Source organism: Myiozetetes cayanensis, unplaced genomic scaffold, assembly GCF_022539395.1.
Source record: "Myiozetetes cayanensis isolate MyiCay16 unplaced genomic scaffold, myiCay2020 scf26, whole genome shotgun sequence".
NCBI classification, from domain to species: domain Eukaryota; kingdom Metazoa; phylum Chordata; class Aves; order Passeriformes; family Tyrannidae; genus Myiozetetes; species Myiozetetes cayanensis.
In genome coordinates, this window is record NW_026087477.1 from 1,269,973 (window position 1) to 1,296,520 (window position 26,548).

A 26,548-nucleotide genomic window follows, 5' to 3' on the forward strand; every position below is an offset into this window, starting at 1 on the left:
GCAGGGGAAGAGAAGTCACAGAAACAATATTTTGTGTGGTTGATCACGTTTTCTCAAGCGTCCAGAGACCCAAAATGTCCTAAAGTATGCTGTGAAATAGCCATACTTGAGACATTTTTCAACATATTCACAGAATCATGGAATGGTTTGGCTTGGAAGGGACCTTAAAGAGCATCTCATTCCGTGGGCAGGGACACCTTCCACTATCCCAGGGTGGTCCAATCTGGCCTTGGACACTCCCAGGGATCCAGGGACAGCCACAGCTTCTCTGCCCAACCTGGGTCAGGGCTTTACAGCCAAGAATTCCTTCCCAATATCCCATCTCTCCCTGCCCTCTGGCAGTGGGAAGCCATTCCCTGTGTGCTGTCCCTCCATGCCTTGTCCCCAGTCCCTCTCCAGCTCTCCTGGAGCCCCTTTAGGCCCTGCCAGGGGCTCTCAGGTCTCCCTGGAACCTTCTCTCCTCCAGGCTGAGCACCCCACCTCTCTCATCATCACTTCTTCAGTTAATTTTACATTGGTGGCACAAATATTATGTCTAATATCAGGAATTATTTGAGTTTGGAGAGTGGTTTGTCCCATCCCCCCCCATGTGGCAAATAATTTGGCTTCTATTTTCCTAAAATCCCAGTAATTTCCAGCACAAGTAGAGGGATTTAAGATGTGATAAACTGTCTGTAAATCTGGTTGTTACAGCTAAACAGGAGGTGTTACTTCAGTTGGTTTCTTGCTGGATTCAACAAGAAAAGAAATTTCTGCAGATTTTCTCCCTGGGTTGGTGGCACTGATTTTCCTCGGTGGGATGTGAAACTCAAGTTGGTTTTAAGGAGTTGAGAGCATTTGTAGATCAAAGAATGGAGCCTTAAATAACTTTATTTTTCCACTTAAATGCTTAAGGTGAGCTTAGGCCTTAGTAGACTGAGAGGTAACTGGACCCACTTTTGTCCCAAACTGTTCTCTGGAGTTTAATCCCAGTTTTCTTTCCTCTTGAAGCACAAACTTAATGGAAAGCACGTCCTGCTATGGAATCATCCCAGTTTGTTTGTCAAAATTCCCATCAATCACAGCGATATTTTTTGATTTTGAAGCACCAGCTGTCACTGCAACATCACTGGGGCTCAAATTGCTTTCCCTTTCCTCCCAAATATTTCGGGGCCAAGTCATTCGCCATCAACTCCTTTGCAGTGTGTCAGCACTGATTTCCAACCCAGGGCAATTTTGGGATGTTTTTTGGCCAGTCAGAGGCGGCCAAATTGGCTTCCTGGCTCCGTGGTTTATGTTAATCAAATGATAAAGAAAGTAAAGCTCTTCATTATGAATTTTTATCGGTCCACACAGCTATTCCTGTTCATCTGGAAAGCAGGTGGATTGTTTTGATCCTTCAGATGATGAAAAAACAGGATGGGGGGGGGGGGGCTGTGCTTTCCCAGGTATCTGTTCAGATCAAATAAACACAAGCTTTGTAATATTCTTTGGGATTAACATAATTAATTATCTGATTTAACTACTTAGGGGTACTCCGTAATTCCTAAGAATATAAAATATCCTTGAAAGGTGGGTGTGGCTTGGGAAGAGTGGCTGGAAAGCTGGGAAAGGAGCTGGAGGTGCTGGTTGGTAGTGGCTGAATGTGAGTGCAGGTGGAGGTTTAGGTTGGATATTGGGGAAAATTCCTTCCTGGAAAGGGTTTGTCCAGCCCTGGCCCAGCTGCCCAGGGCAGGGGTGGAGTCCCCATCCCTGGAGGGATTTCAAATCCCTGTGGATGTGGCACTTGGGGACAGGGGTCAGTGGTGACCTTGGCAGTGCTGGGGGATGGTTGGACTGATGATCTCAGAGGGCTTTTCCAACCCCAGCAATTTTGGGATCCACATGAAAGTGGTGATTTGCCTTTGCAGCTGAGCTGAGGTTCTGCCCCATTCCAGGAGAAGAAGTTTCTCCTCATCCCCATCACGATCCCCACGGAGCGTTCCTGCAGTTCACCTGCCTCACCCTTTGGCCCCAAACCAGAGCTTTTTGAGGATTAGGAACCTGCTGCCACGTTTTTCCTGGAGCCAGGACCAACAATCTACTTGGGAACAGCCTTTTCGAACCCAACTTTGAATTTAACTGGAATGAAGCACGTTCTGGGAGGGGAAATGAGGCTCTGAGAGAGCAGAGCATTAACAGTGATGAGCCCAAATTGCTCGGGACACACATTGGGCAGTGTCGATGGTGTTTGTTTGTTGATGGTGTTTGTTGGGCAGGGTTGATGGTGTTTGTTGGGCAGTGTTGATGGTGATTGTTGGGCAGTGTTGATGATGTGAGGTACAGAGCTCAGCTGGCCTTTGCAGGAGGAGAATTCCAACAGGCAGGGAAAGCTGCAGTTCCCAGGAAGGAACAGAGGGAGATGTGCAGAAATGGGAAATTATTTGTAGGGATTTGTGTGAAAGAAACCAAATTTTACTTTTTTTTTATTATTTTATTTTTTCCCCTTTTCCGCCCTTTTTTCCTTTTTCCGCTTTTTTCCTTTCCCCCCTTTTTCCTTTTTCCCTTCTTTCCTCTTTTTTCTCCCTCTTTTCCCTTTCTCCCTTTTTCCCCCTTTTTCCTTTTTTTCCTTTTTCCCTTTATTCTTTTTTCCTTTTTTACCCTTTTTTCCCTTTTTTCCTTTTCCCCTCTTTTTTCCCCTTTTTTTCCCTTTTTTCCTTTTTTCCCTTCTTTCCTCTTTTTTCTCCCTTTTTTCCCTTTTTCCCCTTGTTTCCTTTGTTTTTCCTTTATTCCATTTTTTCTTTTTTTCTCTTCTCCTTTTTTTCCTCTTTCTCCTTTTCCCCTTCTTCCCTTTTTTCCCTTTTTTACTTTTTCACTTTTTTCCCTTTTCCCCCTTTTTTTCTTTTTCCCTTTTTTCCTTTTTTCTTTTTCTTTGTTTTTTTTTTAGTGAGGTGTTTGCCTTTTTTTTCCTGATGAGTTTTTGTGGGTTTTGGTTGGTTGGTTTGGTTTGTGTGGGTTTTTTTTTTGTGCTTTTGCCTTTTTTGTTTGGTTTATTTTTGTTTGGTTTTTTGTTTTGGACTTTTTTTTTCTGTTTTGTTTTCTTTTATATTATTAAAAAAAAAAGAGAGAGAAACCCTTCTTTGGTAACAGTCTCATTAATTTTTCATAGAATTTCTATAATATTAAAATAACAAATACTTGTTTCTTCTTCTAATGGGAGCAACTTTTGATTTCCACATTGCTCCTGCTGATCATCCCCAGAGAACTGGCCTGTTGATGATTCCCTTGTCCTTTTAATTTTCCATTTCTCCCCAAAAGGATTTTTAAATTTAAGCTGTCGCTGCACAAAAAGGGCTTTATTTCCAAATGCATCTTTTGCATCCTGGTTGCTCTCAGAAACAACAACAACAAGAAGAGTCATTATTTTTATCCTATTATCTTTATTTTGGGCCGTGATATTTTAGTGAGGACAATCTTTGCCTTACAGACAATTCCACGAGAGTCATGCACGGATTAAACCACTGGCCATGCACTGATTAATTTCTTTTTAATCTAAAAAGTGAAATAACACTCAGTGCCTTTTTATAATCAGAAAAGTATTGGGAAGAACATTTTAAAGGAAGAAGAAACTGTGTTTTCTTGTCTTCTGGAGGCAGGAATATTGAGGGCAGAGCATCTGGTGTGCAGGTTTGGAGTTCGCTTTCCAACCCCGCAGTGCTTGTGCCCTGCAAGGGAATTTTCAATTTTGGAGTGTTTCAATGTATTTATTAAAAAAAAAATATTTGGGGCAGCTTCTCTACTGAGTTACAATCGATATTTAAAGTAAATATGATCATAAAAAGTGTTGCAGAGCGACAGAAATCCAAACAGCGGCTCATTTTGCGTATAATGCTGATTTTTTGGGGCTCCTCCTGTGGCTGGGAGGACGGATCTGTGTTTCTGTTCATCAAGGATAAAAAAAACCAACCCACTGAGTGATGCCTGAAGTGAATTGAAAAGCTTTTGTGAGTGCAGATTTCCCCTGAGCTCGGACAGAAACGCTGTTTTTTCCTGAAAGGGTTAAAATCCCACTGTGGGGCCGGGATGGAGAGGCAGAGGAAATAGGAGGTACCTGGAAAGAACCTCTGCTCCCTAAAACTGCCCAGCTGCTTTTCCCTCCGCTCTGCTCCTCTTCCCCAGGGCTCCCTCATCTTCCCCTTCTCCTCCAGCCACCTCCCAGTTTTCCTGCTCTGGGTTTTTGTCCCCAACATTCCTGGTTTTTCCCGGTGGGGAGGATGAACGCCCTGGCCGTGTTCACAGTGTCCATTCTCTTCTGTGTTTCCTGCCTCTTTGCAGCTCTGGGTGTAAGTTCCTTCACCCCAGGGAGGTTTTTTGGTTGTTTTGTTTTTTTTTTTTTTCCTCTCTGGAGTATTGCTGGAAGTGTAAATTAAATTTTTGGAGTTGAGTTTTTCGGAGTTGCTGCGTCAGCGATAATTAAAGGTTTTCAGTTTTAATCAAAGCTTTTTCACAGCTCTGCTTTCTAATGATTAACTGATGTTTTCTCCAAAGTGCACTGAAGAATTTCCCTTGGAATGCTGCTTGTCCAGCTCCGTTTTTGGGATGCATGTTTTCAAAACAACGGGAATTTATCGTTTGTTTTCTTTCCCCCTCAGAATCTTTCATTTCTTTTTCAAAAACTGTTCAGAAAAAGGTGAATCGACTGAATTAACTGAAGAGATATTTTATTGTAAATTTTAATCCTTTTTAATATTTTGAAATATTAATTTTCTTTTCAGTGAGTAACAGAGAACATTTGCTTTTGTCTTGCAGATTGCATTCTCACAGCACAGCAACTTTATGGACCTGGTGCAGTTCTTTGTGACGTTTTTCAGGTACTTTTCATTTAAGGCACTTAAATGTTTCTTGGGGGGTTTGATTTGCAGTGTTTGGGTTGGTTTTTAACTTAAGCATCCTGCTACAGCACAGACTCAAAAATGGGAATATCTACTTTATAAAGTATTTATTTAGGAAATATGATAAGGAAATGAATCTTTGGAAATGCCCCTTGTCCTGTGCGTGCAGGGAAAGGGGATTTGGGGGCTGGGAGAGGCTTCTGGAAGGGGAGAAATTCCTTTCCAAGTGGTTTGTGACTTCCCCCATCGACCAGACAACGTGTGGCTTGCTGCAGATATTCCGCACCCTGTCACACACCCATCAGGAATTAAGGATGTGGGTTTTTTCAGGGAGTTCTCCTGGAGTAAATTCCACCTCTTTTCGGTGCCACCTGTTGATTTCTGAGCTGAACCCTGAGAACACGTCGAGTTAAACTCAAATAACGTCTTCCAGCACCACAGGAGCCAAACCCTCCTGTCCTTCAGGCACTGCTTGAAGTTCCTGCCTTGCTGTGAAGTGACCTGAGGGTTCCCTCAGAGCTGGAACCAACAGGAGCCGTTTCAATATTTGTTTTCCGTCCCCCAAAGAACTCCCAGCCCTTACCAAGGCCTCCCAAAGCACGGCAGGTCCCCTTCTCAAGGCCTGGGAACAGCAGGTTGGAGCCACCACCTTCCTGCTGTTTGTGAGCAGGAGGTGTGGGTTACTCCTGCCTCACACTTGGGGTTTGTTTTGCTGAATTCAGCACAGTCATCTTCCCTAAAATAATCTTTCTGGCAGGGCAGTTGGTTGTAAGGAGGTTGTAATCAGCTACAATCAGTAATCAGGATTAGTGATTGTAAGGAAAATAGGGGAGCAGTTGGTTCCTTAGTTCCTTTTTAATGCCATAAAATAAATCTGCAATTAAAACTGCCCCATTAGTTCTGTACAGATCCAGATCCAGATCCAGCTGAGGGTTTAAACTCCTCAACAGGAGCGATTCCTCCAGATCCATTACTGGAAAAGAATCCCAGAGAAGCTGCTCCATCCCTGGAAGTGTCCAAGGCCAGGCTGGATGGAGCTCTGAGCAACCTGGGCTAGTGGAAGGTGTTCCAATGGCAGGGAAGTTGAACTGGATGGGCTTTAAGGTCCCTCCCAACCCAAAGCATTCCATGATTCCCTGACTTCAGCACTGAAACATCTCCCCAGCTGGCAAAGACTCCTGCAGTGCCCAGTTCTAAATACTCAAACCCGACATTGTTGCTCTGGAAAAGCCTGACCCTTTCCCTGCAAACACAAATTCTCCACACAAGCATTTCAATGGCTGGTTTATTTCCCTTTTTCAGAGGGGTTGGATTTTGCACTAAAAAAAAAAAAACAAACCACAGTGTTCCCCCATTAACTAAAAAGCACATTTAGTTGCTCTTTTGTTAAAGAACCCCAGAATGCCTGGAGTTTGAAGGGATCCATAAGGATCACCGAGCCCAGCTCCCTGCTCCTCCCAGGAACGTGCTTTATCCAGGACTGGGGATTTGATCCCTTCAGCTTTCCCTTTCTTTCAACACTGCCCACACCACCTGGGAACAGTATTTCTCTCTGGGAGCAGGTCACGCTTGGATTAGATGGATTTTCACTTCTCCCCCACTTGAATGATGGACTGGAGAAATGTTTGAGGGTGTTTTTCTTGGGATTCACAAAATCATGGAATGGTTTGGGCTGGAAGGGTCTTTCAAGACCATCTCATTCCACTCCCAGCCACGGGCAGGGACACCTTCCACTAGCCCAGGTTGCTCCATTTTGGAAGTGTTCCAAGTGTTCCAAGCCAGGTTGGAGCAACCTGGGCTAGTGGAAGTTGTCCCTGCCCCACGACAAGGGGTGGATGATCTTTGGATGATCTTTAAGGTCCCTCCCAACCCAAAGCATTCCATGATTCCAATCCCACTTTGAATCAGGGGATAAGGACATCATGCATCTCAACGAGCACATACAGCTGAGTATATATTGAATATCCATGTCCAGAATTCGGGCAGGTTGAAGAGTTTTCCTCCCTTCCATCCCTGGATCTCCCTGGGAACTAATGCTGTGATATTATTTACCATCCTAACAAGGCAGGGGATTAAGGCCGTGCGGATTTGGGAGAAGGCAATTTATTGGTGTTTTCCAGTTAAGCTTTTATAATGCATTAAAAATTCTTCCATTCTTTAACTGCTCCTAAGCTGCTCTCCCAGTGCTTTTATTTTACAGTCCCTGGAACTCTCTAATTAAGCAGTGTTAGAACAGTGGGATTCAGCTGGCTGGGTGGAGGGGAAACTATTGAAACGTTGGCATTTTTAAATGCTCTGGGGCACATTTCATAATTACAGTGGGATCCAAGGCAGAGCAGAAAGAAGTAATATCTGAGAGCCCCCCGTGCTGTCAGTGAGAGAGACTTGGCTGAGAATTTGCTCACCAAGTAGAGGCAATAAAAACAGTTGGTAACACCAGCAGCAAACTCAAAAACCTGGATGTGTATCAAGTCCTTGTAATGGGCACAGAAGGAGATGATGTTCTGGAAAATGGGTGTTTAGAGGGATTTTCTGTTGGCACATCTGAGGGTGTGGCTTCATTTTGCTGTTCTCCAGGGAATGCAGGAGTTGCCCAGAGAAGCTGTGGCTGCCCCTGGATCCCTGGAAGTGTCCAAGGCCAGGTTGGAGCAACCTGGGCTGGTGGAAGGTGTCTCTGCCCATGGCAGGGGGTGGAACTGGATGGTCTTGAAGGTCCCTTCCAACCCAAAGCATTCCAGGATTCGATGGTTCATGGGGTGGTTTCTGGTGGCCCCAACATCAGAAGGACATGGAAATGGTGGAGCATGTCCAGAGGAGGCCACAATACTTATAAGGGGGCTGGAGCCAGGATAGGAGAGTTGGGAATGTTCAACCTGGAGAGGAGAAGGTTCTGTGGAGACCTCACAGCCCCTTGCAGTGTCTGAAGGGGCTCCAAGGAAGCTGGAGAGGGACTTGTCATCAGGAACTGCAGTGACAGGACAAGGGGGAGTGGCTTCAAACTGCAAGAGGGGAAATGTAGGTTGGATATATGGAAGGAATTGCTGGCTGTGAGGGTGGGCAGGCCCTGACTCAGGTTGGCCAGAGAAGCTGTGGCTGCCCCTGGATCCCTGGAAGTGTCCCAGGCCAGGTTGGATGGTGCTTGGAACAACCTGGGACAGTGGAAGGTGCCCACTTTGATATCCCTTCCAAGCCAAACCATCCTGTGATTCTGTGAATGAGTGAAATCTTTCTGAGCTGGGGATGCTGTGGCACATTTCCATCTTCTCCAGCTGGTTGTAACCCCATCCTGACCCTGCTCTGCTGCTGAGCTGCCTGGAGAACCCGAGAGGGAAAGGGGAGGTTGGGATTTTTCGGTTTCATTGCTGACATTTGGGATGATTTACGTCAAGCCAGCCCTTCCAGCGGGAAAGAACTGCCAGACTCCAGCACTGCTGGGCTCATGGAATATCCCAGGCACTGGCACAGTGTGGAAAGGCAGGAACCTGGCCCTGCATTCCAACAGCACCTGGATGTAGGATTTGATTTCTGTTTCATTCAGGAGCTGCCTGCTGTGGGCACAGGGTTGTGCCTCACGTTAGAGCTGCTGCTGGGCTCTTGGAGCTCCTTCTGGAGCTGGAATTCAGCACCGAGCCAGGCTCTGGTTCCCTTTATTTTGTCCCACATTACCATTTCATTTGCAGCGAAGCAAATGTCAGTGGATAAAGGTTGGGCAGGACGGGGCCGTTCCAGGGCCGTTAATATTCCATTGTAATTGGGGCCGGAGGAGAAATGATGTTCCAGCCACTGGTAACCTTTGCAGAGCTAATGAATTGCAAGCAAACTGGCCTTTGTTTCCTCCTCTCTGCTCTTCCTTTCATTTACACGTTGTGCAGTTGAGCTGCAGCACGGCTGGAGCTGTTTGGACAATTCCCGGTCAACTTTTTCAGCCGTATTTGTGCCTCCCTGCCTTCCAAAAAAATCTGTGTCTGCCCCCACACCCCTCTGCAGTTGGTGTTTCTCACCTTTACATGCAGAAGATGTGGAAATATTTGTGCTCTTCCAAACACATATTGCTGTTTGGAAGACCATAAATTCCCTCCTTCTTCCCAGAGAAGCTGTGGCTGCCCCTGGGTCCCTGGAAGTGTCCAAGGCCAGCTTGGAGCAAGCTGGGCTGGTGGAAGGTGTCCCTGCCCATGGCAGGGGTTTGGAATGAGATGGTCTTTAAGGTCCTTTCCAGCCCAAACCATTCCATGATCCAACAGTGACTCTGTCCTGTCCCATCAGAGCCTTGCAGTGATCCCATCAAACCTCCCGTGCCTCCGGTAAAGATCTGAATATCAAATGGAGCATTTTGATGCCAGTAAATGGACTTTTTCCTCAGAAAAAACTTCACCAGGAGCAATATTTCTTCCAAGCAGGACTCAGGCAGATGATTTTATGTGCTGTAAATTGTTTTTCCCGGCTCTTAAGTATTTTCCCAGTGCTTTCAATAAGTGGGAATGGCCTGTTGCAATAATTCAAACCTGGAGTTATGCTGCAGATATTTTATTTGCTCCTGTTGCTTATTAAATAATTTTTTTTTACTGCAGCACAAATGGCATTGCTAAATAGGTGCTGAAAATACAGTCTGAGTCCCTTCCTTTTTTTTTTTTCTTTTTTTTTGAGGGAAAGGAAAGCTTGGGAATATCTTTCTTTACATTATTCCTAACAAAATGAAGCTGAACAGTTCAGCGTCCATGACTCCCTTCTTCCCATGTTCTCAGCACTTCTTTACTTCATCCTCCATAACCATAGAATAGAAACATGGAATTGTTAAGGTTGGAAAAGCCCTCTGAGATTGAGTCCAACCATTCCCAGCACAGCCATTCCCACCCCTGTCCCCAAGTACCACATCCACAGGGATTTTAAACCCCTCCAGGGATGGGGACTCCACCACTGCCCTGGGCAGCTGTGCCAGGGCTGGACAACCCTTTTGGTGATTAAATTTTCCCCATTATCCAACCTAAAGCTCCCCTGGCACAGCTGGAGGCCGTTCCCTCTCCTCCTGTCCCTGTTCCCTGGGAGCAGAGCCCGACACCCTCCCCCCAGCTCCCCCCTCCTGTCAGGGAGTTGCAGAGCCAGAAGGTCCCCCCTGAGCCTCCTTTTCTCCAGGCTGAGCCCCCCCAGCTCCCTCAGACTTCTCATTCAGCTGGAATGAGTCAGCTTGTCCCAGTAGCTGGCACAGGGCAGGGTTTGGGATTCAGGGTGTTGGGTTTTGCTCAGTCGTGTTTATCCCAGGTCGAGATTCATCTGGTTTGGATCTCCTGCTCTGCCAGTGAGAAGTGGCTCAAAGTGGGAGGGATCCTGGCTGGGATAGGGGACCTGAACTGGCCAAAGGGATCTTCCACACCATAAAGTCCTCTCAGTGTATAAAGTGGGGGAATCCCCTGGCATGGGCTGTCTGTGCTCAGGAAGGGGGGGCTGGCATCGAGCAGCGTGTGATGAGCAGTTGTTTTGTGCATCACTTGCTTGGGTGGTTTTTTTCTTTCCCTTTCATTATCATTATTATTGTATTTCACCTTGGTTTCAGTTATTAAACTCCTCTCATCTCAGCCTCCTTTGGATTCTCCTCCCTATTCCACCGAGGTGGGGTTGAGCGAGCGGCTGAGCTGCTCTTAATTTCCAACTGGGCTTAAACCACTTGTGCTCCAGACCCTTCCCCAACCCCGTTGCCCTTCCCTGCCACAACCAAGAGTTGGCTGTGGCTTCTTGAACCACCTTCTTAATGACCAGGAGCTCGTTAATCCCTCTCTGTGGCCTCCAGGCAGGTGTTTGGCAAAGCCCAACCGTGCGAACCACGCGCTCTTGTTCCGACCCTTCCGAGTTTGGAATGCACCAACCGCTCTCCACCGTGTCCTGCAGCTCTCCAGCATATTAAAATTTACTTGCAAATAGCACTTAAGTGGCTTGCAATCCATCAGAATAATTTGGGCTGTGTTTTCTAGTCATCATGGCAGGGCTTTCTGACATTATTAAGTGACCTGTGTATGTTAAAGCACATTAGGAGGGAAGGCTGCTGTACATTTGGGTGTTTAAAGCTGCCATTTCTTTACAGGCAGTTCTGATGTTGATAAACACTGCAGGAGAGTTTAATAATTGGGCCTTAATACACAGGATGGATTTTTCTCCTCTCCTCGGGAGGAATCCATCGCAGCAAAGCACTTTGATGGAGTTTTCCAGAGCTTTGAAAATGAGGGTGGGCTCGTTGGAAGGGCTTTAAGGATACCTGGAGTGGGGAGAGGATCCTCTTTGCTGTGAAAAGGAGATTAAAGTCCAGAAGAAAACCAAGACAGGGGGTTTAAGTCTGGATTTTTGTGTCAGGGTGGGAAAAGCCCGAGGTATAACCAGCACTGAAGGCTCAGCAAGGAAAAGTTTAATGCATTTGCTGAGGCCAATTGAGGGGAGATTATTTATGACCGCATTGCTCGTTTGTTGTACTTAAATAACTTAATGAATAATTAAGGATGACTTAATGAAGCCATTTAGCAAATAGAATATTGTCCATAAAATGTAAATGTATCTCTTCCCTGCACTGCAGTATTTAGGCTGGGTAAGCATGGATTTTTATAACTGTGCAAGCCACTGGAAGCTCAGTTTCATGGACTCCTGGGATGGTTTGGGTTGGAAGGGACCTTAAAGATGATCTCAGTCCCACCCCCTGCCATGGGCAGGGACACCTTCCACCAGCCCAGGTTGCTCCAACCTGGCCTTGGACACTTCCAGGGATCCAGGGGCAGCCACAGCTTCTCTGTCCAACCTGGGCCAGGGCCTCCCCACCTTCCCAGCCAGGAATTCCTTCCCAATATCCCATCTAAATCTCCCCTTTTCCACTCTGAAGCCATTCCCTGTGTGCTGTCCCTCCATGCCTTGTCCCCAGTCCCTCTCCAGCTCTCCTGGAGCCCCTTTAGGCACTGGAAGAGACTCTCAGGTCTCCCTGGAAGCATTTGAAATGGGGGGAGCTGCAGGGAGAAGTCTTGGCTGATCCATCAGTGGATCTGAGGGATGAAGGGAGCTCTTGGCAGTCCCTCATTTTTGGAGGGCGGAGAACGAGAGGGAGAGGGCCAAGCAAATCCCTGCAGGGAAGGTTTATTTTCCAAGCCATCTGGGAATGGCTGGATTTTCATGGCTCTCACTCCAGACCATTTTCCAGCACGGCTCTCACTCCATGCAGCCGTTTTCCCCCTCTGCTTCCATCGTAGCACAGTTGCCTTCCAAGCCAAAGTATGGAGGGAAAAAAAGCTTCTTTGAAGCTACTGATGCTCAAATCAGGTCTTTTAAACTTATTTGAGGGCGGTTTAGGCTGAGTAAACCCAACAGATAGATCTTGGCTGGGCTCTTCCCCCGGGGCTCCTCCAGCAGGTGATGGACTGCAGCAGGCACTGCCTTTTATTTCTCCACCAGTGCTTCCAGGGGGTGTTGGTGCAGGGGGGGGGAGATGGATTTCCTCAGTGGTTTTATGGCTTTTGTGGGTATTTGCTGCCTCCTTGTGACAGTACAAAGATGTGTGGTGCTGCTCCTGTGAAATGCAGGGTGCTGTGGGGAGCGTTTGAGGAGCAGTTTTTATTGGTCTTTAATTGTTAATTCCTCCCTGTGTTCTCCTCAGAAAGTCTTGGCTGTGCTGCCAGAAGGGAGGCAGGAAAGGGAAACCCCCTGGAAGGCTCTGGCACACCCAGACTTGTGCAGTGTTGCCTTTTGGAAAGGGGATTTAATGTAGGGATAAAGTTCCTCTCTTAGTTCTCCACTCCAGCTTTTCTCCCTGAGGAAAACACTGGGTACGTGTGGCACCTGGGGACATGGGGGCAGTGGTGGCCTTGGCAGTGTTAGGGAATGGTTGGACTGGATGATCTCAGAGGGCTTTTCCAACCTAAAGGATTCCATGAGAATGATGAAACACCTGCCCTTTCTCCTCTGCCCTCGGGACTTCCATCTCCTTTCCCCAGATAAAGGTGTTTTGAGGTTGCAGAGATGGAAAAGCCACAGGTGCTGCCAGTGAGCAGCACTAAATTCACAGATCATGGAATGGTTTGGGTTGGAAAAGACCTTAAAGATCACCTCGTTCCACCCCCTGCCATGGGCAGGGACACCTTCCACCAGCCCAGGTTGCTCCAACCTGGCCTTGGACACTTCCAGGGATCCAGGGGCAGCCACAGCTTCTCTGGCAAATCCACTCCAGGGCCTCCTCACCCTCCCAGCCAACAATTCCTTCCCAGTATCCCATCTATCCCTGCCCTCTGGCAGTTTAAATGCTTTATCCTGAGGTGGGTGTTGTCTCTGGAGTCAGGAGGTGAGGGCAGTCACCTGGCAGGGGTTGGCTTTGGCAGCCTGGCCTGGGGACTCCTGCAGATGTTTTGGATGTGTTTGTTTTCCGTGGTTAAATTAAAGGCAGAGCCAGGAACACTTTTCCCTCCGCTGCCTTGGAAGTTTTTATTTCCACCCTCCATTTGTATTAAAACATTGAAATGTTCCTGAAAACAGAGCAGAGCAAAGATTGAGTTGGTACAGTTTGGGTTTTTGCTCTTCAGGGAGCACTTTGGGTTTCTTGAAGGAAAAGTGTCCTTAAAAGAATAAAAAAAAAGCTTCACAAAGCCATTAAGTGTTGTGGCTGTGGGAAGGTAATGGGAATTTAACTCTCTATCCCTGGAAGTGTCCAAGGCCAGGTTGGACAGGGCTTGGAGCAACCTGGGCTAGTGGAAGGTGTCCCTGCCCATGGCAGGGGGTGGAATGAGATGGTCTTGAAAGAGCCCTTCCAGCCCAAACCATTCCATGGTTTTGTGAATCCCAAGAAAAACACCCTCAAACATTTCTCCAGTCCATCATTCAAGTGGGGGAGAAGTGAAAATCCATCTAATCCAAGCGTGACCTGCTCCCAGAGAGAAATACTGTTCCCAGGTGGTGTGGGCAGTGCTGAAAGAAAGGGAAAGCTGAAGGGATCAAATCCCCAATCGTGGATAAAGCACATTCCTGGGAGGAGCAGGGAGCTGGGCTCAGTGATCCTTATGGATCCCTTCAAACTCCAGGCATTCTGGGGTTCTTTAACAAAAGAGCAACTAAAGGTGCTTTTTAGTTAATGGGAGGACATTGTTTGGTTTTTTTTTACTGCAAAATCCAGCCCCTCTGAAAAAGGGAAATAAACCAGCCATTGAAATGCTTGTGTGGAGAATTTGTGTTTGCAGGGAAAGGGTCAGGCTTTTCCAGAGCAACAATGCCAGGTTTGAGTATTTAGAACTGGGCACTGCAGGAGTCTTTGCCAGCTGGGGAGATGTTTCAGTGCTGAAGTCAGGGAATCATGGAATGCTTTGGGTTGGGAGGGACCTTAAAGCCCATCCAGTTCAATCTCCCTGCATTGGAACACCTTCCACTAGCCCAGGTTGCTCAGAGCTCCATCCAGCCTGGCCTTGGACACTTCCAGGGATGGAGCAGCCACAGCTTCTCTGCCCAACCTGTGCCAGGGCCCTACAAGTCATACAAGTGCCAATTTTTTAATATAATGCACTGTATGATAGTAAAACATATTTCTGTGAATATCTAAGCCTGAAGAATTGAAGCAGTTGCCAACTGGCTGCCCCTTGGAGTTCTGTGCCTGATCCCCAGAGTTTCCATCATATGGAATTAAGGACAGGGATCTGTCATCAGGAACCTCTTCTACATCTCAGGGAATGGTCCCTGCTGCCTGTCCTGGGTTTTATTGATGAAAGTCATGGAATCACAGAATTGTTAAGGTTGGAAAAGCTCTCTGAGATCATCCAGTCCAACCATTCCCCCAGCACTGCCAAGGCCACCACTGACCCCTGTCCCCAAGTGCCACATCCACAGGGATTTTAAATCCCTCCAGGGATGGGGATCCACCCCCGCCCTGGGCAGCTGTGCCAGGGCTGGACAGCCCTTTTGGTGAATAAATTTTCCCCAGTATCCAACCTAAAGCTCCCCTGGCACAGCTGGAGGCCGTTCCCTCTCCTCCTGTCCCTCATTCCCTGGGAGCAGAGCCCGACCCCCCCCGGCTCCCCCCTCCTGTCAGGGGTTTGTGGAGAGTGAGAAGATCTTTGTGGTGCTTTGCAAAGTCTCTCCTCAAGAGAAGCATGTCCTGTTCAAGCATCCCGAGCCTGGATATCAGTGTTAATCCTGCACTGTGGAGGAAATAAGTCTGTTCTGGTTAATCTTCCTCTAAATGGAAATTTGAACTGTCTTTAAATACACACTGGAACATGGGCAGGAGGTTTGGAGATGTTTTCTCTTATGCAGTCCTTGAGGAGAGAGGCTTCCAGGGGGATTTGGATTTTAATCTTTGCCTGTGCGCCTTGAAGTTGCTCATTAGGTATTCAGAGTGATAAGATCATAACTGTCAATAAAGTCAGCTTTTATTGCCATTATTATGACTGCTTTCTGGTAAATCTGCTTCCTTGCATTTCCCCCAGAAGTTGATAAATCCATTCATCCTTTTTTCCCTTCTTTTGATTGAAGAAAACCAACATAGATGTGGGGGCAATCAAGCAAGGCCCGTGGATCTGCACTAGCCTGTTTGAAAGAATTCCACTGCTCTGCACTTTATCTTATTTTTGTCATTTGGAAAAGAAGGATAATGATCGATTTTCTCTGCTGCTTTCAAGGCTTTTCTTTTTTGAGGTTTAAACATCACCAGGGAGAGGCAATAAGTGGCTTTTCCAACCTGATTGAATCTTTCAGTTGTGACTTCCCGGGGAAAACTGGGGAATGTCATCTAAGGAAGTCACACAGGGAACTTTGGAACAGGAGTTTTTCCCTGGAAATAGCTGTGTCATTCCCCCCTGGCTGTGCTGGATCATCTCCCATCAATAACATCCCTAATATTATTATATGAACTTTTTCCATCCAATTTTTCTTTTATTTCCTACAGCGTTTGTTTGTGGTTTTTTTTAATCACAGAGAAGAAACCTAAAACATCCCTCTCTTTTTTTTTCTATTTCCCTTTCCAGCTGTTTCCTGTCCTTGCTCCTGGTGGCAGCTGTGGTGTGGAAGATCAAACAGAGTTGTTGGGCGTCACGACGGAGAGAGGTTGGAATGTCAAATCCTGCTCCTTTAATGCCACTTTTGTAGTTGTCCTCCCTCCCTTTGATTCACATGTTCAAGGCAGAGCTCCACTGATCTAGAAATGCTGCTTTTTAGGGCTTTGGTGTGATTTTGATTGTGATTTTGGTGACAAATGGTGTTATTTCGGTGGCCTGATGGCTGCACTTGGTGAATTCCCAGTGTCCTGAACCCCCAGAGCTGGTGTTTCTGGACAGCAGAAATACAAACCCACTTAAATCAGGAGGTTCTTTGCATCTGTTTTCGAGGGAGGAAACAGAAAATAGGAAGATTCGCTCTAAAATAAAGAAGTCAAATCCCTTTTTTCTTTTTTTTTCGAATTAAACCTTCTTGAAAGATTTTGTGTGGTTGGGTTTGGTTTGTTTTTTTTTTTTTTCCCCCTCCTGGGAAGGTTGAGAACAGGAGAAAAAAAGGTGGGAGAAGCCACCCAGGATTTGGAAGAGTGTAGTTTACTGCTTAAAAAGGCAGATTTTAGAGCCAAAGCTTTTCTCCTCTTCGCCTACCCCTGGTGCAGATCAGACTTGCTGTTGTTGTTTGCTGCATGGGAAGCAAAATTTGTGCTCTGCACCCTCCAAAATCTGGCTGCTCCTTCTTTATCCCTAATTTGCTGTTTTCACCACCTTCTTTCCTTGCTTTCCAGTGGAACCTGAGTTCCTGTTGCACCCAGGGCACTCGGGGTGACCGGGTTTGGGTGGCAAACACGCTGTGACACGCAGAGTGTGCCCCCATTTCTTGGGATTAAAGCTGAAATCTTAAAGAGATTTCAGCTAATATTTTTGATTTCTGCCTTTGTGGAGAAGCACAAGGCAGACAGCTCCACGTTCCTGGGAGTTTCCAAGCGCTAAAACCAGGGAAGGAGAGCCTTGTCTCGTGTTGGGTTGGGCTGGGCTGCACCTGGAATTGGTTTTTTGGAGCTTTCCTGGTGTTAATCCGTTTATTTCTGTGCAAAGTAAGAGGAGCCAGGCGTGACTCAAGTGAATCCATGTGCACTTCCTATGTATAACTGTACGAGGCCAGGTTCCCTAAGGAATGTGGTGGGATTTTTGGGGTGAAATCTGCCCATTCCCGTAGTTTTTGCTCCCAGCTGTCCTGCTGGCACGAAGCCCTTGGCATCTGCAGCCACCCAGCTGCCGCCCTGTGCTTTTATTGCCGCGTGGAAGTCGATCCCAGGGGATTTGGGGGATGAACTTCCGCAGCTCTGGAATTCTTTGCAAGCGCCCGTTTTCCCTGCAGCTCCGTGGCTGGTTGTGCTTTTGCGAGTGCAGTGGTGTGAATGATGTGAATTTATTCCATCTGAGGCTGTTCCCTCCTGGAATAAAGCGGGATGGTGTCTGATGACTCCTCTCCCTCTTTTCTGCTCCGCGCGGTTTTCGCTCTCACCGCTGAACTCGCTGCATAATAAAATCATTGCTTTGCCAACAGATAACCCTTCATCTTGGGAATAATGGAAGTCTTTGAGCTTGGCTGTATCCTCTGAGGGGAGATAAATTTTTACTGGGGTGGCTGGTTTTTTTTTTTTTTTTTTTTTCTTGGCAGGAAGCTAAGCTGGAGTCAGCATAACATTCCCCACGGCTCCAGGGGTTAAATGTTATCTGGGAATGTACAAGGAGTACAGACTGAGGAGTAAATACCTGTTAAAAACGTTGGAGCAGTGGCCTGAGTGAGGGATGTGCCTGTAAATTGCTTCCAGCGTGATGCATGTTTTAAGGAGGGGGAAAAAAGCAACATATTGGCATGTTTAAGTCTAAATTCAATTTCCACGTGTGGCTGTTTGACAGGCAGTTCGTCAGGGGGGTGTTTTCCAGGCTGTTATTTATCTTGCTCCTTTCTTTTTATCTGCTGCCTCTATCTTGTAGTTCATAGATCTCTGCTGTTCCCTTCCTCTCCTCTTAGAAAGATCTGTAAATCTTGAGGCAAGAGTTTTTTAAATCTTTGCTGGGCCGTAATTAAATATATTAATACAAGCTGTCTCCAGAAATAAAAGTCCACCCCAAAAATTTCCTTGCCTTTTTGGTGTTATCTGATGTCATTTTAGAGCTTGCAGGGTTGGGGTTTTTAACACAGATCTTCAATAAAGCCAAGCAAAGCTCTCTTGAGTAGTTAATGATTGATTAATTAATGGGATTCCCCATCCCTGGAAGCGTTCAAGGCCAGGTTGGATGGAGCTTGTGGAAGTTGTCCCTGCCCATGGCAGAGTTTTGGAATGAGATGGTTTTGGAATGAAATGGTCTTGGATGCTCTGGAGCCAGGCTGGGAGAGCTGGGGGGGTTCCCCTGGAGAAGAGAAGGCTCCAGGGAGACCTGAGAGCCCCTGGCAGGGCCTAAAGGGGCTCCAGGAGAGCTGGAGAGGGACTGGGGACAAGGCATGGAGGGACAGCACACAGGGAATGGCTTCAAATTGGAAAAGTGAAGATTTAAATGGGATATTGGGAAGGAATTGTTGGCTATGAGGGTGAGGAGGCCCTGGCCCAGGTTGGGCAGAGAAGCTGTGGCTGCCCCTGGATCCCTGGAAGTGTCCAAGGCCAGGTTGGAGCAACCTGGGCTGGTGGAAGGTGTCCCTGCCCATGGCAGGGGGTGGCACTGGATGGTCTTTAAGGTCCTTTCCCACCCAAAGCATTCCCTGATTCTCTGAAAAGCTGCAGTCCTGGAGGAAGATCTTTCTGTGGTTTGAGCTGTATTTTTAGCAGCAGTCCTGTTAACAATCTCCTGTCTCCCATGGGCTGTGCTGTCATAACTCTGGGCTTGTTGTCTAATCTTAACCCAGAACTGAGTAAAATACGATGCAATCTGCAGGTAATTCCCAGCTATCCATCACTTCTGCTTCCAGTGGAAGTGCTGCAAGTGCCCAACTCCTTATCACGGTGCAGAGGGAGAGGCTGATTTGCTGAGGCTTATCCTGAGATATGAATAGGGCAGAAAAGGGAGCGTGCTGAAAGGTTTAGGAGTCACAATTATTCAGGCAGGATTGCTTGGAAAATATGCTGGGAGAAATCCTAGAGGGAGGTTGGAAAAGCTGTGCTTGGTGTGGTGGGTTAATGGAACAGAGCAGCAGCGTTTTGGTTGGAATCAAATCTGCCTTCTTTCCTTCCTGCTCCAAACCCAGCATCTCCATCAGGATCCTGTCAAGTTTATAAGATTCTCCTGGCTTTTCTTTATATAATATAAATATAAAATGACATAAAATATAAATAATCCTGACTTTTTTCCTTCTATGTGCCTCGTCTCATCCACTCCAGCCAGTCCGTGCTGCTACTCCTCAACCTCCTGTGTTGGGGGTGCAAACCTGGTGTAGCCAAGGTGTAGGAAAATGACTTTGGAGCACCCAGTGCAAAGTTCAGAGTGTAAACCTTGACCTGGAGTCAAATTTGGGAACAGTTGGTGTCCTCTCAGACCTGGGGGAGAGGGGGTTGTGAATGGGGTGTTCATTCCCTTGCCAGCGAGCAGCACGTTTAAGCATCATCTGATATCTTAAAGAGGGAAAATGGGAATAGAGAGGCAGCTTTTATAGGATCAGGTGAGTGACAGGAGGAAATGGGGACAGGAAAACTTTCTGTCTTGTCTCTGGCAAAATGACACGTTAAAGGTATCAAGGTGGTAATAGAGAATAAATCACCGAGCACGAGGGTGGCATTAGAAATTCAAAGTGCTCCTCTGCTGCTGGGAGGTTTCTGTCCTGTTGTTCTATTTTAGCATCCAGAATTGTCTCCCCTTCACCCTCGGTCTGCTTTTTCTCCTGGAGCAGGGAACAGCTCCTCTTAACTCTGCCAGCACAGGCAGCTCAGCTGGGTCGCTCCCTGTGCCCCTGGCAGGGTGGGGTGGCAGCATCGACACCAAGCAGGAGCAGAGATAACTCAGTTTGGGTGTCCAGACCTCAATTTCACCTTTAACATCCACAAAATTCTCTGTGTTTTACCTCCTTTCTTGCCAAGGCTATCCAGGTCTGAACCTTTTCACTCTGCCAGCTTATTCAGGAGGGGGTTTGTGTATTGATTTGCTGCAGGGATTATCCTTCCCCTTCGTGACCTCGTTGCTGAACCCTTTTTTTCCTTCCCAAGTGTGTTCAAAATGCCTCTGTTTTCCCTGGCATCCTCCTCTACAACATGGAATACCAACCAGGAAGGCAGATTTCCATGGTTTTTTCACAGCAGGGGTGTTCCAAGGGATGGCTGCTGGGTATTATTTAGTGCCCTGCCTTCATTTCCTTCCCTGTCCTGCTCTCATCTTCTCTCTTAGACGCTGATTTAGGGCATCCCTGGTCAAAGAAAAGGCTTCAAAGTGGGGGATATTTTCAAACTCTAACTGTGAATCAGGATTTCCATCATTGTTTGGAGTCTCCAGCGGTGTTTTGGGCCAGGATCTGCTCCAGAGGATCCAGTATCAGCTTTTTTTGTGGGAATATTCCAAGGTCAGGCAGGAAATGGCCCTAAATTTGGGCAGTCCCAGGTGCTTTGGGGGTCTCCTGGTGTGTTCTCCAAGCTCCCAGCAGTCACTGGCCACACAGACCTTCCTGGGGGGTGTCTTGTCAGTGAGAAGAAAATATTGACTTGGTTTTGGGGTGGTTTGTAGAGAAAACAGGAGTTGGGGGAGTGAGAAATCACAGTGAGAGGGTGAGGGAGGAGGTTGAGTCACAGGATTGGTTCTCAGTTCTCTCATTACAGTGAGAAACATAAACCTGGGTATGTATTTTTTAACCAGTTAAGGTGGATTTCCTTCCCAGAATTCCCAGGACAGCAGATTGAAATGAAGGAGCTGGGGTGCTTTAATAACTCCATGTAAATTCATATTTTCTCTGTTTGTGAGCAGTAAAATAAGAGCACAGTGTTGCTATCAGGTGTAACCAGCTGTGTCCATGTCCACACCCTCTCAGCAACATGGCAGATGGTTACAGGTGGTGGAGAACAAAACTGCAAGATGAATTTGTTATCTGGAAGAGCAGGAAGAGTTCAAAGCATCCCAAATTCCTCCTTTAATCCCAGGAAGGACATGCTGAGGTTTGATGAAGCCAAGCTGCAGAAGATTCATGGTGGGGTGAGGATCACCTGAAGGATCAGCCAAAACCATCAGCAGTGTGTCCCTGCCCATGGAAGGGGTTGGAATTAGGTGATGTTTGGGTCCTTTCCAACCCCAACCATTCACTGACACCCAACTGGGGGTAAAAAAAGCCCAAAATTGGCTTGTTTTCCTCTTCTTTTTAGTGGCAAGAGCAGCAACACCAACAATTTAGTGCTTTTTAGGGACGTGGCTGAGAATTTTCTGGGTCACTTCTGGGCTGAGCAGGAGGTCACATCAAATAAATCGTAACTTTCCGCTCTCCCTGAATTTCCAATCCATGATTGGGACCCATCTGGCAGTGCCAGGAGGCTTTTTCCAGCCTTCCAAACGCTGCCAGTGCTCTGCAGGGATCCGTGGGATCCATGTGGCCTCGGTCAGCAGGAATAAGAGGAAAAATATCCCAAAATATTAATGTGGATGGGAGGTTCCAGCTCGGGGAGGGGGAGGAATCGGTGGCCTGGTTTGGGTTGAGCGTGGTCCTGTCACTTTAGTGCCTGTGGGGGGAAATTGGAGGTGGGCAATTCCAGCTGAGCAGTGGGAGCTGGAAAACATGGACACGGAGTTGGGAGCCAGCCGGGCTCTTCCCATGGAGTCTCCAGAGGGGGTGGCACTAGGGAATGATGTGGGGTTTGTATCCCAGAAAACAACAAACCTGGATGATCTTTAAAGGGCCTTTAAGGACCCTTAAAAAGTCCTTGTAAGGAACCTTAAAGGGACCTTTTAAGGTTCCTTCCAACCCAAACCATTCTATGGTTCTTTCAGTACATGAAGGGGACCTACAAATCAGCTGGAGAGGGATTTTGGACAAGGGATGGAGGGACAGGACAAGGGAGAATGGCTAAATGGGATATTGGGAAGGGATTGCTGGCTGTTAGGGTGGGGAGGCCCTGGCCCAGGTTGGGCAGAGAAGCTGTGGCTGCCCCTGGATCCCTGGAAGTGTCCAAGGCTGGGTTAGTAGAAGGTGTCCCTGCCCATGGCAGGGGTTTGGCACTGGATGGTCATTGCAATCCCTTCCAATCCAAACCATTCTGTGATTCTGTGATTGTATCAAGTCCAGCTCTAGGAGAGTCCAACCTGGTTTTACAAAGCCCACAATTGATTGTACTGATGGCTTCATTCTCTGTGACTGAGACAGCCCCCAGGGAATGGCTGGAGCTGTGCCAGGGCAAGCTCAGGCGGGATCTCAGCAGAAGGTTCTTCCCCCAGAGGGTGGTTGGCACTGCCCAGGCTGACCAGGGCAGTGGGTACAGCCCCAAGGCTGCCAGAGCTCCAGAAGGGTTTGGACATGGTGGGATTGTTGGGGTGTCTGTGCAGGGCCAGATGTTGGACTGGATGGTCCTTGTGGATCCCTTCCCACTCGTGATATTCCATGATTTCTATGTAAAGATGTTCTGGTTTCAGACTCTGAGTTGTCTCTCTGATGCCAGGGATCAGCAGCACAGGTACCCAGTTTAGCTATTTGGAAAAATCAGGGAGAGGAGGAGTGTTGTGTAATTATCCCAGAGGAGCTCAGCTCAATCAAAGGTGCATCGTGCCACGGTGCAATTACCAGGTTACTGATGCACAGTTTAATCTGCACGGGCTGGATCCTTCTGGTCTTTTCAAAAAAAAAAAAAAAGTTCTTATTCTTCTTATTAAAGGTCAGGTTTTCAGTGCCCTCCTACTGGGCATGATTATGATGAATAACTTACTTATCTTAATCAGCCCTGAATTAAATATCTGCCATCATTTCAGTGTGAGGCGCCTTCCCAGCAGCTTTGCTCTCCGCTTTGTTGTAGTTTGGAAGTGTGGAAATGCCTGTTGAGAAGCATTTGAACGTTAATTCTCCCCTCCCTCTCCCTTTCAACGCAGCCTGCGAAGTCAGTCACAAAACTAATTAGCTGCCATTAATATGTTCGCTGCTCTAGGGGCTTAAAAACTTAATTTTCGGTGATGTTGAAAGCGACAGAGAAAATTGTTTGTTTGTTGACTCGCAGGGTAGTTTGTGTAATTGTAGCTAAATGCTTTAAATCACTTGGTTCTGGGGGCCGTGTGGCTCATCCTCCTGGAATATTTATGGCCCCTGTGTTGGGTTTTTTTTTGCTGATGCCTGTTTTTATTTGGGAAGGGAACTCCTTTGGTTTCTCCCCTTCCCCCAGGGTCACCGAGTCAGGAGGATGTAAATGGGACGTTCCCACGGCAGGATCTGAGTGTTCCTTTGTGAGGTGCACGGTGGGTTCTCCTGAGGAGCCAGGCTGGGAGAGCTGGGGGGGTTCCCTTGGAGAAGAGAAGGCTCCAGGGAGACCTGAGAGCCCCTGGCAGGGCCTAAAGGGGCTCCAGGAGAGCTGGAGAGGGACTGGGGACAAGGCATGGAGGGACAGCACACAGGGAATGGCTTCCCATTTAAATGGGATATTGGGAAAGAATTGTTGGCTGTGAGGGTGGGGAGGCCCTGGCCCAGGTTGGGCAGAGAAGCTGTGGCTGCCCCTGGATCCCTGGAAGTGTCCAAGGCCAGGTTGGAGCACCCTGGGCTGGTGGAAGGTGTCCCTGCCCGTGGCAGGGGGTGGCACTGGATGGTCTTTAAGGTCCCTTTCCAACCCATTCCATGGTTCTCTGAGCACCTGTCAGTGCTGGCCCTGGAGATGTGCAGATCCATCTCCACCACTGCCAGGACAGGAACCTTCTCCAGGAGCCCTTGGCAACCCCATGAGGGTGGTGTCCCCTTCCCACACTGGTGGAACTGCAGTTTTGGGAGCTGTCATTGTGGGACAAGTCCCCCTCACTAAATTCATCGTGCCTGGGAACAGGGGGTGATTGCTGTGCATCAGCAAACAGATATTTGTGCACAGTGGGACAACCTGCCTGCTGAATTCCAATGAAGCCCTCGGAGCAATCCAGGATGTGCAGGGATAAGCTCAGAATAGCTGCCTAAACAACCCCAGCTCTCTCAGTGTTTCCTCATTGGTGTTCCCATCCCTCTAATCACCTCCATCTTCCTTCCCTGTCCCCCCTGGAGCTGGTTCTTCCTGCAGACTCGTGGGCTGTGACCTCTCTCTGGCTTTTGACCCCCTTGCACCAGTTTGATCTCTGCAATCCAGGCAGGGATGTGACTCAGAACACGCAGCTCGTTTAAGGTTCTCCTGAGGTTTAAAGTTTTCCATGGAGAGCACAGAGCGTGGTTTTGTTGGTTCAGAACAGGGGGAGATGGATTTTTTTTCCCGTGGAGGTGCAGAAATACAGGATCAGAGACCCACCTTGATCAGCAGGATGCTGATCAAAACTGCAACCTCCAGGGAGGGGATATGAATCCTCAAAGGGTGACCTCTAATCCTGCTTGTCTCATCAGGACCAGAGGAAACAGCTTGAAGCTGTGCCAGGGGTAGTTTGGATTGGATATGAGGGAAAAATTCCTTCCTGGAAAGGGTTGTCCAGCCCTGGCACAGCTGCCCAGGGCAGGGGTGGAGTCCCCATCCCTGGAGGGATTTCAAATCCCTGTGGATGTGGCACTTGGGGACAGGGGGCAGTGGTGGCCTTGGTAGTGCTGGGGGATGGTTGGACTGGATGATCTCAGAGGGTTTTCCAGCCTTAACAATTCCATGATTCTATCAAAGGGAAGTGTAGCTTGCAGTGTTTGAAATATCTTCTGCAAAAGGTCTTTTCAAACCAATTGTATCTCCTGAGGTTGCTGAGAGTGGCCTTAGTTCTAAAGGCAGCAACCCATGGGTCAGGGAAATCTGACTTCAGAAACACCTCGAAAGATTAAATCTACACATTCCTGGGGGGGGAAAAAAACCCCAAACCCTTGTTGATCAAACTATTGCTCTTTTCTGGCTCCCCTTATTCAAGTTCACCTCCTTTGACTTCAGGCCTGTGTGATGGTACCAGCCACTCCTGCATGAATGGATCCTGTCAGCTGGGATTTTCCTGCGGGATCCTGCTTGCTTGGCTTTTGCTCTGCCTTAGAATGAAAGCTCCTCTGTTCCCGCTGCTCACTCACCACTCCCAGGGGTTTGGAATCATGGAATGGGTTGGCTTGGAAGGGAGCTTAAAGCTCATCCAGTTCCACCCCCTTTCCATGGGCAGGGACACCTTCCACTAGCCCAGGTTGCTCCAACCTGGCCTTGGACACTTCCAGGGATCCAGGGGCAGCCACAGCTTCTCTGCCCAACCTGGGCCAGTGCTTCCCTACTGTCCTCCCTGAGTTTTCCTACCTGGTATGTTTTTTCCCTTTCTGTTAAGAACTGAGACAAAACATTCCCTGTGAAAACTCAAGTTCCTTCATTTCTAGATCAGTGTTTTGCTCTTTTTTTAAACCCATCCTTCATCAGGAGCAAACAAAACCCCAAAAGAGTGCCTTTCTTCTGGGGAAAAAAAAAAAAAATCACAGTTATTTCGTGGCTGAAAATACAAATTATAAAATAAAACAGGCTGTGCAGGAAGAGGCAATTCCCAGGATGGATGGGAGTGGGAAGGGGGGGATAAACAGAGCCTGGTGGCTGCTTTATGGTGGGGAATAAAACTTGCAGGCTCTCCCTGTGGGCAAACACGGCGCAGGTTGTACGAGTCAATTAACCTGGGAACCTCAGGAGCTGTTTTTCTTCTCCCTGAGAGCCTGTGCTGCTGCCTGGCAGGGCTTTCCTGCGTGCCAAGGGTGGTTTGGCTCCCATCACTACCACACTTTTCGTTTTGGATCCATCCATTGCTCAACCTGGGTGAATTTAAGGAATTCCCTGGTAGGAATTGCTGGGTTTGAAGTGTCCAAGGCCAGGTTGGAGCAACCTGGGCTGGTGGAAGGTGTCCCTGCCCAGGGCAGGGGGGTGGAACTGGATAATCTTTGAAGTCCCTTCCAAGCCAAACCATTCCATGGCTCTGTGATCCGGAATAAAAATCAAACCCAGTGCACATGAAAGTTGTGCAGGTTCAGAGTTTGCAGCTATTTAAATATTAAAGGCCAGGGTTGTGTTCCAGGAGAGGCTTTTTGATGTGATTTCATTGTAAGCCTGTCAAACGCTTCGCCTTTAAAATCCTCTTCAGGCCTAAGTGATTTAAAATATTCCCAGGTTGTCCCATTAATTGTGTCATCTGGAAAGCAAAGGTTGGCTTGAAAGAGCATTGAGGTTCATTATTCGAAATCTTAGAAATTAGGAGTGAGAGCAAGGCAGGTTCTGGGGTTTCTTGATGTTAAGTGCTGCTGACTTCTGAAGCCAGGCTCAACCTCCTGGCTGGGGAAAAGCCACACTTTTCTCCCTCACAACATCAGAAAACCTTTTAATTAAAATTTGGACACCCCAAACAAATGTTGGGGGATTGGTACGTGCCCGGGTTAAACATGCAGGGCCCAGGCCCTGGGGCAGAGAGTGACTTTCAGGTTACAGGACAATTATTTCTCTAATTAATTCCCAAATTTTTTAGGGGGAGCTTTGTGCCGTGAGTGGTGCTACACCACAGGCTGGGGTTAGGGGAAATTTACTGCTTGGACCTTGGGTTTTCCCTCTTGTGCTCGGGTGAGACCCCCCTGCAGAGCTGGGAACAACAGCACAAGGACGTGGAGCTGCTGCAGAGAGTCCAGAGGAGGCCCCGGAGATGCTG

General features: G+C 47.7%; 1 protein-coding gene across 1 annotated transcript in view; it reads left to right on the forward strand.

Moving 5' to 3' along the window:
- ATRN (attractin) overlaps positions 1–26,548 on the forward strand; it is a 147,456-nt gene that overhangs the window by 98,736 nt on the left and 22,172 nt on the right. Inside the window, exons 26-27 of the mRNA XM_050321089.1 lie at positions 4,768–4,829; positions 15,818–15,896. Of these exons, the coding sequence (XP_050177046.1) occupies positions 4,768–4,829; positions 15,818–15,896 (141 nt within the window). The remainder of the gene's footprint in view (positions 1–4,767; positions 4,830–15,817; positions 15,897–26,548) is intronic.